Below are 18284 nucleotides of genomic sequence, written 5' to 3' on the forward strand. Positions count from 1 at the left end.
GTGCACACATTGTAGAAATTCATTTCGAGTTGGAGCTTGTAGGCCAGCGCCAAGTGACTCCTAAACATGGAAGGCATGATTCACGTATCACACTTATCCGGCACATGGTATAGAGCATTTTCTAATATGAGGCCACAACAATGATGAATGACAATTATGAGTGCGGGAGCCTGCCATCAATTCCGTTACCACAAAAAAATATTGTTTCCTAATTGGCAGCTGGTGACAACATAATATTTTTCGCCATTGCGCACATTCTTACTCTACCATTTCATTGGCTAGTTCCTTTTTTTTCTTATGTTCATTTGCATATTCATTCTAAGTTTTTGGCAAATAACTTAACATGAAAGTTAGCGCATGAGCATGTAGTTTTGTTTCTTACAGTGTTGTTCTAAAATTCAGCGCTTGAGATCAAACAGTTATACATCACCAATCAGTCAGAACAAACCTTTCGCTAAGACAAGACAACATTGAACTCGCTGCTAACTTCTAATTATAGAACATCTATTCTGCAAGTACAATGCTCACGAATCGCATAAAGGACGGAGAGAGAAGAGTTTTTAAATATGTTGACAAGGCTTCTTTATTTTTTTCACGACCAGCCTTTCTCTACAACCTCTACGACAGTTGAACAAATTGTAGCAGTTTTCAGATATGCGGAAGGTCTATCCTTACGCCATAATTTTTCACGTAATAGCATGATACATTTATAGATGTTAACCTTAGATCATCAAATGCATGCATATGCATAATCAAAAGCATCAAATGATATGTTTTTAAGGGAAGCAAAGGCAAATAAACAGAAATCAACTTTCCATGTCTGGAATCAGCTTTAATTAGGCGGTTTGCTCACGTGGTGCCGCCGTTAATCACATCAGATTTGTTGTCTTCATTAGAGCGCTCAATCCTGCACGGTTGATCCTCATTTCTTGCCATAATTAAGGCGTTGACCCAGCTCAATGCTGCACAGATGATGAGGGGCAACGCAATAGTCAATCCGGGGCATTAAATCAGAAGGCACAAAGTTGCGCCATTCGTGCATAAGGTTGCGCGCACCCTCAAGACTGCAGTCAGCTGCAACAATATTCCTTGTCCTTTCCTGTTTCTCACGAGAGATAGCTGGCTTGTGCTCACGCATTTGAGAGCAAGAAGCTCTCTTAAGGAAATATGCATACTGGCTATTGCATCATCTCAGCGGCAGCTGTGCTCTATCGCACTCCACTCATGTGCTTCGAATAGGCGGTCCTTATAGGTGCTCAATGAATGGGCATGAGGAAATGGATGGCCACACTGGGTGGCGTCCACGTTGGACTGGTGGCTTTCGAAGAGGTGTCATTCTCCTGCGAGAAACGTTGGAGCTTATCATATATAATGTATTACGCTTGCTGAAATTACTAACAAATATTTGTTCTGTGAAGTAAAAATAACCACCACGACTAAGAGCATTTGCTCGTGTACTTCAATCGGCTAATATAAAAGTAGTTTTTTTCTGGTCTCACTCCGATTCATTTTTCCATTTTATCCGGTTTCTGCGCATTGTACTTCCAGCGTATACTTCTCGTTACCCTGGAATAAAGTTAGTTGGAAGTTCACGCTTGCCGTCTCTTTATGCTATGGCGTTGTGCTGACTCATACAAAATAAGTTGTAAAGTATGGTCCAACATTTCAAACAATGGGCATTATTAAGACTGTAGATGTTCCACATCTGCCCCCCTAGCGTTGAGTAGGGCTAACGCTCCCAGGCCAAATATATAAATGCACGTGAACCCTTCAAAATTGTCCGTAGGACATCCGTCGTCCCAAATCAGTCAGCAAAGCCGCGGCGAGCCAAATCTTAAAAGCCTAACAGTAGCATGACATGGTAATTCGTAGCCAACGGGATTTGCATTTAAAACTACGTTTGGTTGTTCGCGCTAACATCGAAGCATCTACATTTGTTGGTTCGATGAGTACGCTGCCACACTCGCATAATAGTTTTGCCTGAGGTTGTAGAATAGAACTGTAACCACAGTTACTATAGTTAACTCACATTTTAGCAAATCGGTGGCGTGGCCAATTTTATGCCTGGTTTGCCACATGTGTATAGCAGTAGAAGTATGGGCTAATAGAAACAATCGGTAGTTACTTTCTGTCAAAGGCATGCTTTGTTGCTAGCAGCTGTTGTGTTCCTATAGAATATTTCCATATGATGTAGCAATATACAATTTTAACAATTAATGTCGTAGCACTGTTCAACACTATGGGTTTCAACGAGACTGACTATTGATTGTATTTCGAAAAGTTTCACCAGCATACTCAATGTGCTATTAGTTCTTTTAGCCGCATTTCTTCCCTGCTAAAACAATTACGTATTTGGATCCCTCTACACATTGCTTCTGGCGCAGCAAAAAAAAAAGCAAATTACAGTAAGGGGCAAAGCTGGGCGACGTGAAATTGATGCGTTCTTGCGAAAAAAAAAGTGAATGTACATTTTGCCATTTTTTGTTTTATTGGTGATTGTAAATGATGGACAGGCGTACAGGACATTAGCTGGCTTTCAGTATTGTATAAGTTATTCACCAATTTTCAATAGAATCAGGGCAACACTTGACTTCAGCCAACCAAGGCAACAGGCTGCCTTCAGGAAGGAGTATTCTACGATGGATCAAATCCATGTCATCAATCACGTAATCAAGAAATCTGCGGAGTACAATCACGCTCTCTATATGGCTTTCAGCGATTATGAAAGACATTGATTGAGTAGAGATACCAGCTGTCATAGAGGCATTGCGTATCAAGGAGTACAGGAGGCATACGTGAATATCTTGTCAAATATCAGGCAGGCTATGTAATGTGTAGGATAGGTAACCGGTGGACCGATTGGAATTATAGAATGGATACCAAGAGAAGGGAAGCGCAGTCGAGGACGACAGAAAACTAGGTGGGGTGGTGAATTTAGGAAATTTGCAGGCGCAAGTTTGAATCAGCTAGCACATGACAGGGGTAATTAGAGATCGCAGGAGAGAGGCCTTCGACCTGCAGTGGACATAAATATAGGCAGATGATGATGATAATCAAGTATAACCCCGTCTCAAAGTTCGTCAACTCTGTCAGCACTTGATAGTTAGGGAGACGTCTCTGATCACGCTATACGCGGGATGGCAAAATTATGCGCTGTAAAATGCACAGGAGCATCACTACACTTACCGCTGAATCCCACAAATAATGATGGGATTCAGCAGTAAGTTCGGATTCGACGAGGCTAAAGATGCGCCGCACTATCTTTGCAACTGAAGTGTTGCTTTTGCTTTCTGTCCACAAATATCCGCAAAATAAAAAAGCGGCGTTCGTCCCTGCACCATTACTCACCTTGCCTCCCAGCACAAATTCCACCACAATTTGATGACAACACTTTTGTCTTCTCTAACAAATGTTCTACGGGAGTTTTTCCACAGTAGTATTGGTTGGCTTTTGACGCTATTCTTACCTGAGCTGCAAAACTGTACGCTCACAACCTGAGAAACTTAACAATTAGGCAAAGGAACAATGTGTTCTAGTGTTGAGAGTAACATTAGCAAAAATTAGATGACAATTTAAGGAACACGACAAATACGTACAACACTTTAGAAAGCGATGTTAGCTTTCTGATTTCTTTAGTGTTAAGTAGAAAAGGACTCGTGATCCATAAACACCATGAAGACATAAAAATAGCTCAAACTACAGATTCTAAACATTGCCGTTAGCAGTTGCATGATTCACCTTCTTCTGTTAGATTGTTTTGTTTATAATCGGTATGAATTATGAAAGCGGAAATGGAAATAAGATTGCGTTACATACTTTTTTCACAGGCACCCATTGGTTGACGACGCCTCTGAGGGCTCCAACAGTGATGCTGTTGGAGGTAAACGTATCAAAATTTACTGTCTTCTGCATGCATGGCAAATTTAGCTGGATGTGGTTCGCAAGCAATAATTTACTTGTTTTGAAAGGCCTCTACTTCAGTACTTGTTGTACTAAGAATAACAATATTTTCGTCCATGTTTTCAGAGAAGTATACGGGGACGTCTTGAACCTTTCGTAGCTTTTTGAAGCGAAATAGTCATCTCTAATCTAAAAGAAAAAACGAAGCGCGACAACTGTTATGAATATGTTGATCTAATATCGAAATCTAGTTTCTGGTACTATAACTTAATGTAGAAAACAATTTCAGTACTAATGACTGCACATGACACAAAAAAAACGGTATGCCAATCTGGAAGGTGTCCGTGGTGAATAAGGTATGCCGAGGCCTTGCCGGCCCTAAGCTATTGTCGCACATAAGGATATCAAGGTCACAACGATGTCATGGTGCAGAAAAACATCCAATAAAAACCTAATGTTCGTTCCCCACATTCCCCACCTTCCGCAGCAAGCATGTTTCCAAAGAGCATTTCGTCGCTCTTCCAGTGGCAGTATCGTTATACTTAGCCATGACAGATCTGACTGCACCAGACCACAAGCCCCTCACCGTTACCTTTTCTAACTATTGTTGGCGTTAGAGTTCAGTGAATATGACCAAAAGCAATGTACAAATTGGCAAAGCATCAACAATCTCTGGGAAGAAAAAGTAGTCATCAACTCACGAAAGTGCTAATGCACAAATGTAATAGATTCGCCTTTCACAGAACGAAAGCATCGCTTTTGGATGAAAAATTGTCTAGATCCGCGGCTTGGAAGTCTTACCTAGACTTTTACGGTGCGGTGGCTCCAACACCAGAGCTAACCATAGGGTTAGCATGTTACAGAGCGAGGGCAAAATAATTGTAAAGGGTTGATTAGAACTCGGAGCAGCGCAGCGGCGACAGTCAACAAGGACACAGCTTTCAAGCACGTGCGCCGTTTCCGAGCAAAAGCGCTCGATCCTCTAGAATCTGGGCCCACTAGAGCCGGTCCCACTAGCGTCTCTTCGCTACATAGTAATTAATTCACGCACTGGAACCACAAAAGAAAATTTCTGCGCAAATGCGCACAGTGCAGTAAGCTGCATAAATGCAAAATTATTTCGAGGGTTGCACTATTCTTCAAAGCAAACCTGTAAGCTAAAGAAAACTCACCGAAAGAAGCCTTCGCCAATGCGTTACCGGGTGCATGATATTTCTATTGTTTTACAAATCTTCTTTGATGATATCCCCAAAACTTACTTGATCAATCCAGTTTCGATGCGTTTCGACTTGTAGTATGTGGCCGCAATGTATCATCTGCAACTTTATATTTGACTGAAATGGCAGAACGTCTACTGCTGTTAGGCTTTGTTCGCAAGTTCGATACACCCTCACCTGGACGAGTTTTCCTCTACGCCAAAAATTGACTGCTGAGTAAACAGTACGGGTTATATTTGCAGCTTCGTGCTCCTCCTTGGTGCATAATTCTTCTATTGTACAGCTGTGCCTGCGTAGTAAAATTGTGAATAATATTGTCGCATCCCACATGCACACTGTGCGCACTACAAAAATCAATAATAATTTGCTCGACCATACCTAGAACACCAAACTTCCGTTTCTTATGTTTACTCCTTCTCCTTAAATGTATGACCAGTTTTCCTTTGCCGGTATGATGTGCGCAATTGCAGTATTCACCACTTCGGTAGTCTTTGAATCAAAAAAGCATTAACCGGGGTTACTGCCACTGCAGATAACTCTAGCGTGTATCCCTAATTAATAGACAGGACAAGAATACAACACAACATATTGCTGACGAAGCACTGAGGAAAGGCAGTGGGGGCTTAGCAAGTCATCTGTAGGGAGTCCTTGCGAAGACACACTTGGCTCAAAAGCTTTCACCTGAGCATCTTGGTGATACTGTGTATGACATTCGAATGGTAATGTAGCGTTGCCGCTCCAGTGGTGAGGGTGAGAAAGTACGCCCGGCACCCTGTAGAGAAGACGCCCAGCATTGGACTCGAGAGTCTTCATCTTGTCTGTGCCACAGCCGTCGATCATAATACCCGCGTGCAAGGCGAGGCCGCCTCCTGAAGTAAATGTGGCAGCTTATCACTAGTATGCCGCCACAGTCCAGTCAAACCCAATAAGCGTCTAATATATTGAGAGCACGACATAGCCCGGCATTGGGCAGTCGCTTTTTCTGGATGTACAATATTTTGTTGAACAAGGCGAATGGGGACAGGATAAACGCTCAAGGAAACTGAAAGGTACATCAACAACGGTTTTGTCTGAGTTAGTTGGTTCATCATATATCTCGCGTAAAGCCTAAATGTAAGTTAGGCTTCTTTCCCTGTGCCTGGAAAAGAATATTTATCTCAAAATATGAGACGGTTCTTCGGTCTGATTCACACATCGCAAGGCCATGCCCACGAAGTTATTAAATTTCTGAAATCTCAGTTCTGGCGCCAAGTCTATTTTCAACGACTGGCCGCAGAGGAGAAGCTAAGTCCTCAGTGCCTTCCGTGAGTGAAAGGTCAGCCATATGTGACTGGTGCCTCTTTCCTCACTGAAATTATGGGCTGTACGCGTAGTAATCATGAACCGATTGGTGGAGGCAAAACTGTTATTGACGTTAACATGAGAAACGAACCTAATTTTATATGTATCTGTACGAGACAGACAAGAACAAGTTCAAGCCTAAAGCTTGCATGTTTTGTATAAACTAGCAGTGCAGCTTATCATCTCTTTCGCAATTCATATTTACGTGCAGAATAATTGTAACCCTAGCTCTGTTTATCGACAGTTGTGACAACCAACGGAACATTTTGCACCAATGAATCAAATGCGGCAGGTAGTGAGGCATTCGTTTATAAACGAAAAGTTTTTTTGGAGAGCAGCGAAAGCAACAGCTTATATGTAAGTAAATTTGTTCGTTTACTTTTTACACCGCACGTGCTGTTATTTTGATATGCATTGTGAAGTATATATCTTGGGATTATTAAAAGAGTGCAGACGAAGAAAAGTATATTACCATTCTATATGCACAACCCACCTCCGAACGCTAGTTAGTAAAACATTACGCGGTATTGCCACCGATTTCCAAGACAAAGCAATAACAAACGTCATAGTTGTAACCTTCACTTTCTACTGCAATAAACAAGCCAATATAATGTTTAGTTCAATGCTGCCTTCCTATGTCGAAATAAAAAAATCTAAATATGTGTTAGGAAGGCGAGTTCATGTTGGCAGAATTTTGTTTCGGAGCCGTAGCTTTATACGTGAGCTTCATAGCAGTGCGCAGACACGCACCAAAAAGCGAATACGCTTTCTAATAACGAATATAATATATACTGACACCGAGACAAATTAAGATGACGTTATGGCGACTTTTTAACAACTCATGTATTTCATGCTTATTCGTAATAAGGCATAGTGTGAAACGCGACGTATCCGTGTTTTCTTTATAAGAGTCTGTAAGCGTAAGGCAGAGGTATTTCTTATAGGAAATGCAGGCAACCAAGCATGAAGGCACCTCGTATTACCACGCAGAGGTGCCTGCGATGTACCTGCGAGATTCGACAGTTAATGCAGGGAGACAGTTTGTGGACGTGGCAAAAGTACACGTGTACATCGAGCGACCATGGCGTCGGTGAACGTCTACTGACAATATTTGTGAACAAACTTTTTTCTCAGAAAGTATTATGCTTAACTGGCACACTGGTTAAACGTTATATAATAATGAGCTCGTATTCTTTGCGTACTTCACTTTCAGGGAGCCAAATATATATCTATGTATCAATCTATCAATCAATGCATGTTTCTATCTGTTTTCCGGCCTACCTGGGTGACTGGGTTGTCCTTGGTCGAATGGGTCGCTTATCGGGTTGCCGAGCGCAGGGAACAGAGTTCGAAAGGAAACGTCGGAATAACTTGGGTCACGGAGGACATGGCAACGTGTACACAAGTGCCACTCTTTAATGAAACTCTTTCGCGGCGACTGGGATCCTGTAGATCTGGGACTGCGTAGGTACCTTTGTTCGATAAAGCTATTTGACACCTACTTGAAGCACTTGGTGCGTTCCACTTTGTTCAGTCTTCAATGAACCTATTTCATGCCATCTTGGGTCAGTGGGCATGCGCGAATAGATGTGTGCCGCTCTTCAATAAACGTCTTTGACGCTAACTTGTGTAACTAGGTATGTGCCTCTGGGAATAAACCGCTCTACAATAACAAAAAAATATCCCTTCAATTTCTCAAATGCTGAGCAGAATCAACCTCAAATCACAATGGTTCTTCAAGAACCGCAACTCGACCCTTTAGCAGGCGGCGCCACACGTCAACTGGGCATGTGCCGCTCTTAAATGAACGTCTTTCACGTCAACGCTTCAGCGAGCTGAACCATGAATACACTCTGTTTGGGCCGCTGTTCAATGAAACTCTCGCCAACTTGAGTTGCCGATTGTATGCTTGAGGGTGCGGCAGGCAAGCGTGGTGTGCCGTGAGCATTCTCAGTGTTACGCGGACCTCTCGGCAACCCCACTAGACGGAAAAAGTGTGTCCAGAAAGAAGTGCGAGAGAGAAGCCTTGTTGCCGCATGACGTATTTCTCAGCGTTTGCAACGCCACCTTGGTCGCCACCAGGCTGCCAAAGGTGGCGTCAAGTGTTCTTCGGGAAGTGCGAAAAAGGAATCATTCTGCAATATATACCTCCCATACATAACTAACTTCGACTGTGGCACTGCGCTGCGTGGCTATAGTGATTGATTGCTATACCCGTTACCACCGACCGTCATCATGAGATGTGTTCTGCCGATTTTCATTCTATTGAAGAAGAGGTCTCTATTTTTTTCATGCAGACTTGGCGCAAAATCTATCCCCTTTTTTGTATCACTAAAGCCAGAGGACCTCACTGAAGTGAAAAACACAATCTCGTAAGTGTTCGAAATATTTTTAGATCTTATGCGAACCTTTTGAATAACTGTAAAAAAAGTTATTTTGCTTACATTTATAGTGCTGATTTTCTGTAGCGCAATCAGGCTTCCCTTTTACACTTAATATCATTCTTGTGGTGTTTCCGTCAACGTGGTCACGCTGCTTTAGAGACTCTGGGCATCACGCTTGACCAATGGCGGTACTTTGATATCAGCCACTAAACTCGTCTTTGAGTATGGAATCACCGCATTTGTATTAATTTGATTTTGCTCTGAATGTGTTACCCTGTACCATAGTGCTTTGAGAGTAGTGTACGTATTTTTGTGAATAATTTTTGTGAACAAGGCTGCAAGCACAAGGCACAAGACACCTGAAGCAGCAGTTAGAAAAATCCAGCAACAATTTTTCTTTCTGCTACCCCAATTGGCAACCTTCGTTCATTCCTCCTTTCTTTTGGCAACATCTTGTATTGCGGCTTGACTCCAAATGAAAAAAAATCAAATCAAAATAAACAACTACAAATAAGAAACAGCAACAATAACGTACATAAATAAAAGCAAGCCAGTGCTTTTCCACTCCACTTTTCGAATCCGCTTGTTAGTAGGGTTAATGGACTAAAACAAATTGCGCGCTTTAGGACACGTCATGTAATTGCGTGGAAACAGCCGGCGGTCCACTATACCTGACGAAGACCGCCGGAGAAGCATGACTCTTGTCTGTTCATAAGCTTCGCGAATAGCGCTGCAGGCGCACGCCTTTTTATACTTCGTTCATTCCCTGGGCACCATGGGGGCGACAACCGGGTTGGTACTCCCCGGGCTTGCATACCTAGGGAAATGTTTGTACAGTGTCTCCAAATGTTCCTTCGTCTAAATAAAGAAGCACAATAGAAGGGCGTCAAACTAAACACATTCCCACCATGAATGTTGTAGAGGCTATCGACTTACACAAAGCAGTCACATGAATGTTCGGCGATTGCACATGTAACGCGCAAACATGCGGCCTGTTTACCATCGCCAAGAGGAATAACAGGCGTATCACGCCATTAACCCAAATCAAAGGATATCAGGGAGAAATAGAACATTGCCCAACTGAAACAACAAAAAAGCAGTATACCCAAATAGAACGAGAAAATAAATGACTCGCCATCCATGCCCTGCGAAAGCAGATGTGCACTAAGGCTACGCAAAACCGCCACTACAACTACTGTGGGGGGGGGGGGGGGGTATTCCTTATAAATACAAAGTTATTATATGTCCTATGACGCGGAAAATCAAACATCCGACGGTAGCACAACCCATGCGACCAAATGGTCACGTTACGTTTGACATGATGACGAAACGTGTTTACGCCATTGCCTCAAACGTAGCTTCATGACGTCATCAGACTAAAGGTCGCGTGATGCATCTTCACGTCAAACGTTGCGTTACGTGATAACAACATTGGCAGGTCACGATATCGCCTTATGACCTCGTGTGATCCCGTCAAACGTGGCGTCACGATATGACGTCATCGTCCAGTAATGATGTCACCCGATGACGTCACGTGACGCCTCCTGTAGAAGCAGCGCACTGTGCGCTTCCCGCTTCTTTGCACTGTCTCAGGGATCAGCCCACATTTTTGTGTGAGCATGACGCACCCGGGCATGAAAAATCCCGACAAACTAAAGGCTAACAGCTTCGCTGTAGAACGCTTGTAAACTGTGCACCGGGTGGCGTATTTCTATTTGCGCCCCCGTACAGCGCTCGACCGCTGGCGCCGCGCTGCGCCGCTCGAGCGTACCATGTTTCTAGCCGCCGCCGTTGGAACGGAGGAGGCGTTGACGGAGAACACGCTGGGTTGGGAGTGACTAGCCTGCTGTTAGGGGATCGGTGGTATTCCTAAATAAACGCATCACTGTTTTGATGATCCAAATATAATCTATCAGGGAGGGAGCAGTCTACCTGACTGGAGCAGTATTTTTTTTATTTGGGGTGTTGCTACGCTGCGCTCCGCAACACCCCAACGACCGCCGCTTCGCGTCGGCGCCCGGCACCACGGCTTCCGCCGTGGCGCCGGGGTTCAAACGACCGCGCTGGCAAACAGAGAGGAAAAGAAAAGGCAAAGCGTGATATTAATGGTATCTTCGAGTGGTCGTTTCAGAGCGCTCTGGCCGTGCTACAAAAGTGGTGAAAAACGACTTTAAAGCTGTATTACGACAATAACCGGGTATGGAAGTGATGATCCTGCTTCGTTATCATCAGAAAGACCCGTCTCTGCAAACGGTAACGCCTTGTAACCGTTTTACACGACCTTTGTAGCGCTACCAGAGCGCTCTAACACGACCATTCGAAGATGCCATAAGAAAATCTAACTAGGGCGGGATTCGAACCCGCGTACGTTATAATCCCAAAGCGAGCGCCGTAACCACTCAGCCATACAGCCACACTCGGAAGGCTTGCATACATGCGAACCATATGATTGCGTTCGAGCGCCCTCGGTGAAAGCAACCACCTAGAAACGCGGTACGCGCGAGCGGCGCAGCGTGGCGCCAGCGGTCGAGCGCTGTACGGGGGCGCAAATACAAATACGCCACCGGGTGCATATAAAGAACCCAAGGGGGATGAAATTATTTTGGAGTCCCCTGCTGCTGCGCGCCTTATATTCATATTGTGTTATTCGCGCGTAAATTTCCCCAAACCGGACGTTTCATGTATAATAACTGCACAGCAGTAGTGAAACTTTCCATATGTTTTGTTAAAACTTCACGAAACATTTACTCTGAACAATTCTACCAGGCGAGGCCGATCAGATGCGGGAGCCGCCACTCGGCGAGAGCAAGTGCTGAGTGGTAGTAAAGCCTGCTACCCCTGTTGTCGTTTGCCTAGAAACAATATTTTAGCCAGTGTAGCTTGAAAACGCGTCGAGTACCACATCTTAACACAGGATGGCGCTATCAGTATTCTTTCAAAGTAGTCTGAACGACAAATTTAGGAGCCGCCTTCAGATATGCTGTTTTAAAATCTCTTAGCATGCAGTGAAGAAGTGCTTGATCACTCAAAAAAGATAATTGTTGCATTTAGAAGATGTTATGTATCCTAAATGATCTCTTCCACTGCCATAGTCACGTACATCAGAAGCTGATAGTTTTCGTATAATTTCTTACGACATTAAAAAAAATCAACGCCCCTTTGTAAAAGATAGATGGTTGAACGCGAAGCTCGCTCCCGTGCAAACTGAATCAATGTCAAAGTCCAAAGCCAACGACCACACAACGAACCCAAGAATTGCTGAGCGACCCGATGCGATGCCTATGGTATTTGATTGCTTGTTTATGATTGCATTTTCTGAGCGTTGCAGTTGAAGGAAGGCACATTTCGTTGTGTTGCATAGACGTTATTTTAGATCATGTAGAAGTTGAGAACACGCACACACCCACACTTTCACGGACGACTCTACACTTGGACAGTATTGCCTTGTGATCGCTCTGGTAGACGGTCAGAGGCTCTGACGTTGCCGATACACAGAATCGGCCTTACGGGGACGATCGCGCTCGCGCTAACGTTCGCGTGCTACAGCCACTTCTCTCCCGCGCTGCACCCACGGTCTACCCATGGTGACGGCCCGGTTTGCATTGTATGACGCGCATAATGCAATGAAGATATATGCAGTTCGTCTGGGTAGCGTGGCGTTGCAGTTTCCATTGTTCTCATCGGTACAACAGCGAATGTAAACTGTAGTGTTCTACGACACGTATGTTGTGCACCGTTCTATTGTGTGCGCAGATACGCAGATAGTTCCCCTGTGTAAGCTGGCTATCTTGCAATGCGTTTTCGGCGCTCACGAACGAACCAGCCTAGTGAGGCATAGAAAGCTTTGCTTTCAAGAAATTAACCTGCTCCAGGCCTAATATTGTATGAACGGTCTACATAACATGCCTACACAACCACACGGTGGCTATAGAACAGACAACGCTGGTTAACTGGTTGTGGCGTACATGTCTTTGTGTATGTCGTAAATCTTCTATACACCATGTATATAGGTTTCTCATTCATTTCTTCTATTGTAACAATGCCTCCAGCACCAACATATATCAGATACTGGTGTTGCCTCGAAAAGGTATATTGTAAAATGCTATGCATATACACTGCCCTAGGTATGTACCCTAGGGTAACCAATTGTTCATCTTTTGGAAATATCACAACAAAACACCGAGAACTTTGCGCCATGCTGTGGCTTCAAAATTACAATTTCAGTAATGGCTCGCTAGAGCTGAACTCAAAATTTAGCTGTATATTCTTTTCAACGCCGCAGTAAATATATTTTAAAAAGTAAAATTTAAAGTATTTTATTCTAATTTGTATTGCCCACTCAATACCGTTTCAGACGCTGCCTAGGAATGCGTGCAGAAGAAAACCACCAACCTGGACATAGCCATCACGCTGCAGCAAAACAGAGAAGCTGCAAAATGGAGTTCCTACTGTATCGTCATGCTAACAGCAGAGTGATAAGAGTGCAATGGTTATGTCATTTCTTTAAACTCGAAAGCCATCAAATAAATGATAAATTCAGCAATTTGAAAGTAGAAGCCTTTATTGCCTTTGCAATGTGAATTCCAGTTTTTTCCCAATCCATAGTGTTTGACGCACTGACTTTGACAGAGACCTTTTATTTACCCAAATTGCTATTTATTTATTATTTATTTAATCATTTAGTGTTTATTAAATATCGTGAACGTCCGAAAGCTTTACAGATGGGAGTGGTGAAAGGAAAACAAGTAGATGTCATGGGCGCTTAGTGCACAAAATTCGTGCCGATCGCACGCACATCGTGTAATCACATCTGTGAAACCAAAGCTTCAGTCCCCCGGTAAAGCGAAACGGCGCATCAGAATAATGGATGTCTAGCGCATTTGGGAGACGACAGCTTCCCTCAAAATACCCGACGGCTGGCCTTGCAGAAACACAAGACAGATCCATCACTGACCAAAGCACCGAACCTTTGGACGCCACAAAGCCAGCTTCATTAAACCTGGGCAGGCATCTCGAAATACCTATTAGACCTCTTCACAATCACTTTCTGGCCACCAGCAGGTAACACTTTCAGGTGGTGCAGAAGCCACCAAGCTCCATCGCCAGTTTGTGCACACGTTTGTGCACAACTGCGTTTTTTTACGCAACCGATGAAATGTTGTCGAACATGCCACCGTGTGCAATGAGTGTGCTTCCATGGTCACCACGATTGCGCAATGTCGGAGTCCATAGAAAACCTTGTCAACAATGGTAACCGGAGTTTTCCTGCTCGTATTAAGAAGTTACCAAGTGAGGTTCGTCAATGTTACCCTAGGAAAGCTAGACTGTTTGGCCAAAATTATTACATTCAGTAAAACTTTATGAAGTTTGGCCTCCTTTTCTTAGGCGAAACTCCGATACTCTCTCATATTAGGCATACCGGCGCTATCAACCTGATAAACGGGATTTTGCGGTTACGTAGGCAGATGAGGCGTAATATACGTGATACACACCAGTGCAGTCATAGAGGCATTGCGTAATCAAGGAGTGCAGGAGGCGTACGTGAATATCTTGGCAAATATCTACAACGATTCCCCAGCTACCTTGGTTCTCTACAAGAAAAGTAGAAAGTTACCTGTCACGATAGGGGTCAGGCAAGGAGACACAATCTCTACAATGCTATTCACAGCATGATTAGAAGTATTCAAGCTTTTAGATTGGGAAGGCTTAGTAGTGAGGATCAGCGGTAAATATCTCAGCACTCAGCAACCTTCGGTTTGCAGATGACATTGCCCTATTCAGCAACAATGCGTTACAACAAATCATTAAGGACTTTAATTGAGAAAGTGTAAGAATTGGGTTGAAGATGAATATCCAGAAGACAAAGATAATGTTCAATAGCCTGGTGAGGGAACAAGAATTCAGGATTGCCAGTCAGCCTCTAGAGTTTATAAAGGCGTATGTTTATCTAGGTGAATTACTCACAGGGGACCCTGATCACGAGAAAGAAATTTACAGAAGAATAAAATTGGGTTAGAGTGCATACGGCAGGCATTGCCAAATCCTGATTGGGAGCTTACCACTGTCGTTGAAAAGAAAAGTGTACAATCATTGGATTCTACCGGTGCTAACATATGGGGCAGAAACTTGGAGGTTAACAAAGAAGCTCGAGAACAAGGACCGCACAAAGAGAGATGGAACGAAAAATCTTAGGACTAACGTTAAGAGACAGGAAGAGAGCTGTGTGGATCAGAGAACAAACGGGGATAGCCGATCATGTATTGACATTAAGCGGAAGAAATGGAGCTGTGAAGGCCACGTAATCCGTAGGATGGATAACCGGTGGACAATTAGGGCTACAGAATGGATACCAAGAAAAGGGAAGCACCATCGAATAGTCATTAGGCCTGCGTGAAAATGTGTTTACAATAATATTTGAATATTGATAACGTCATCTGCGCCCAATTAGTCATAAAATTGAACCGAAACATACGGTAAATATTCACCCGGCCGGGGCATTGTAAATACATAAAACGTGAGAGCTTGCGTAGTGGAGCTGGCAGCGTTGCATATGTTGTCATACTTTACAGGCGATACAGCGAACATTCGCACTCTCTGAACAGTCCTGTACATGCGAAGAAACTGCTTGCTGGCTCCCAGTACTTTATGTGTGCTTTTCATGAACACTTCGTGACGTACGATGTCATGAAAGTCATGTCACAAGAAGCCAACAACCAACGGCACCACGGACAGCATAATGAAAATTAGGTATAGTTCCTAATTTAATTAAAGAAATGATAAATGAAAGTGAAAGTGGATTAAAAAACAACTGGCCGCAGTAGAGATATAAACCCACGTCTTCGCATTACGTGTATGACGCTCTTACCAATTGAGCTACCGTGGTGCCGTTTTCCCATGCACGTTCCGGGGTATTTTATGTTTATATACTAGAATGAACCCTACGAGTGCCACCCACTCACGGCCTTGGTGGCGCATGTGGACCATCCTTTTCTGCCGCAGGCGTAACGGCTACGTGAACTTTATGGGTGAAGGCAACTGGTCAATAAACACTCACATGCTACCTGAAGGAATCAAAATTGCGGCATTGGAGGCCCTCGCTATGCCATGAACGAGATGAAAGAAAATCGAGGGCCTGATTTTTATTAGCTCATATCATACCATATCAAAACATATCAGTTTGTTGGCTCCTTATAATATGACTAATAAAGATCGCGCCTCTTTGTTTCCTTTCTTCTTGTTCAATATGTAATGAAAGAAACATGCCAGGTATGGGAATACGAGGATCTGAAAATCGTTTTATATTATTTCTGATTACGGCTGTTCATTATACGAAAATTATTCAATACTTGATACAATACGCAAGTGGCACCATTCCATTCGTATTCGATTCAGTCACTAAACTCACTATTCACACACCCCCACTTGAAGACTAGAGCTGTCGTATACCCGTGTTTCGATTGGCTGGCGAGAAGTGATTTTTTATATATTTTTTTCATTTACAGGCGACAAAAATCGGTCTCAGACCAATCGGTGTGACGATCGCCTTTTTCTGTCGCGCGAGACAGATTTCGCGATCACCGACTTCGTCGCCTACCGCAAATTTTCCGCTATGAATAGGGTGTAAAGGCCCAACAACGAAGAACAAGCGTCCGACGGATTTGCGGCGTCGGCGGCGCCGGCTTTCACGCTTTGCTAGGCACTGGGGTGTCAACACTGTCAGCTTCCATGTGCTAAGTTCTCTAGATAAAATAAGTTTCTAAGGGAGCGACATTTATGGTTTATTGCGCCGTCCTCCTCACTCTCACGCTTACTCTCTTTCCTCCATAGTTCCCATGTGTGATTGGTGCATTGCTTGCGCGCAGTGTTCTAAATGTCTAGCGGTGATACTTATTACTTTTCGGAAAGTTCAATACTCTGAGCTACCCTGCTGCAAATTCATCCGTAATCCTTCACAGTCATTGTTCTCTCTCCCGCGAGACTTATATGTCTTATATGTTAGAAAGAAAGAAATATGTGGCAATAACATACAGTAAATTATCGAAGCGAATACGAATCAAATAGCAAGGAATATACGATTAGTATTCAAAACGTTGAATATTCGCGCACTCCTACTTTCAAATGAATATTCTTTTGTTATGTTCATACAATGTGAAAAGTTCACTGCGAACACAAGAGTTCTCAGAATGCTGTGAAAATTTACACTTGAATTTGAGTGATGTGTTACTATAGCACTACAGGCTATATTTATGGCCTGGTGTGCATTTTCAATGGCATTTTAAGCACATGAACATTCACAGTTCGTTCGCCTCAGTCGTGAAACCGCAGTTTTCAGACAACCTTGAAAGCCCGTGAAAAACCAAGCCTGCGGCGCGTGCAGAGCCGAGTGCATCGAGCATTGCGCTGCTTACAAGGCAGGAGGCTCCGACTGCGTTCTCTGGGTTCTCGATCGCCACTCCTCCGCAGCCCCACCCGATGCTGCAGCTAGCTCGAACACAGCTCAAATCATGCACAAGCAATGTTTCCTGTCTGGTAGGCACACTGAATTCAGTATCACTATGGGTATCTCAAAAAGTGATAAAGTGCACCCTGGTATTTGAGCAACGCCACAGGCAGTCCCGGAAGTAGCCCACGCATTTTTTTCTGCAGCAAGTTGCATGCTTACGGAAATCGCGAGGCTCGACGATTCCTGGTTCTCCTCGAATACCTTCGGCAGCTGTAAGCCGGCGCCTCGGGCAAGTTGATGACCAGCCTGGATAGCTGATTCTACGTGGTGCAGGGCAGCGAGCCAAGTCTCCTGGAGAACATGCGCTCCTTGGTGCTGCTATGGGTGCAACTGGGTGACACAGTGGCCGATGATTTCAACACCGACCAGTGGCGCCAAATAACGCTTCAAAGCATCAACAATATCGCAGACGCCCATCTGCGACTCTAGAAGGTCGCCATGAACAAGACTGCCGAACTCGTCTACAAGATCCGACGTCCGACGCCGGACGTCGCCATGGTGAGCGAGAACCTGTTGTCAGGACAGGTAAACGCTGTTCTAGGTGAAGCCGAATACACTTGAGAACTATAAGCAGACACAGTCAATGTGTACACGAACAACATTTTGCTTTCTGTACGTTGGTCAAGTCACTGATCCAGTTGAACATCGCAGCCTCCTAACCCCAACTCTTCTGGAGGTCACGCCGACTGGCGAAGCATTTGATACAGGGAGCAAAATATGCTAGTCGACTAGATTGATTGATGATGCAGCTAGTGTCTTAAGTTAAGAAATCCATTGAACAAATGCCAAAGCATGGAAAACAAGATCATGCAAAAGTGAGCTAGATTGCGTGGCCTTTTGTATCGCGTAGCGCTATTACCCTGAGGGTGCTGCAAGCTAATGATATTGTTTATTAACTTCAAAAATCGAGACTTTCATCGTCTGCTTTTTTACAATGTG

General features: G+C 43.9%; 1 protein-coding gene across 1 annotated transcript in view; it reads left to right on the forward strand.

The window, feature by feature from the left end:
* LOC125939911 (uncharacterized) overlaps window positions 1–17774 on the forward strand; it is an 87355-nt gene extending 69581 nt beyond the window's left edge. The window contains exons 6-7 of the mRNA XM_049655436.1: window positions 13197–13314; window positions 17619–17774. Coding sequence (XP_049511393.1) covers window positions 13197–13314; window positions 17619–17774 — 274 coding nt within the window. The remainder of the gene's footprint in view (window positions 1–13196; window positions 13315–17618) is intronic.
* Window positions 17775–18284: the final 510 nt, after the last annotated feature.

This window comes from Dermacentor silvarum, chromosome 9 (genome assembly GCF_013339745.2).
Source record: "Dermacentor silvarum isolate Dsil-2018 chromosome 9, BIME_Dsil_1.4, whole genome shotgun sequence".
In the NCBI taxonomy this organism is placed as follows: domain Eukaryota; kingdom Metazoa; phylum Arthropoda; class Arachnida; order Ixodida; family Ixodidae; genus Dermacentor; species Dermacentor silvarum.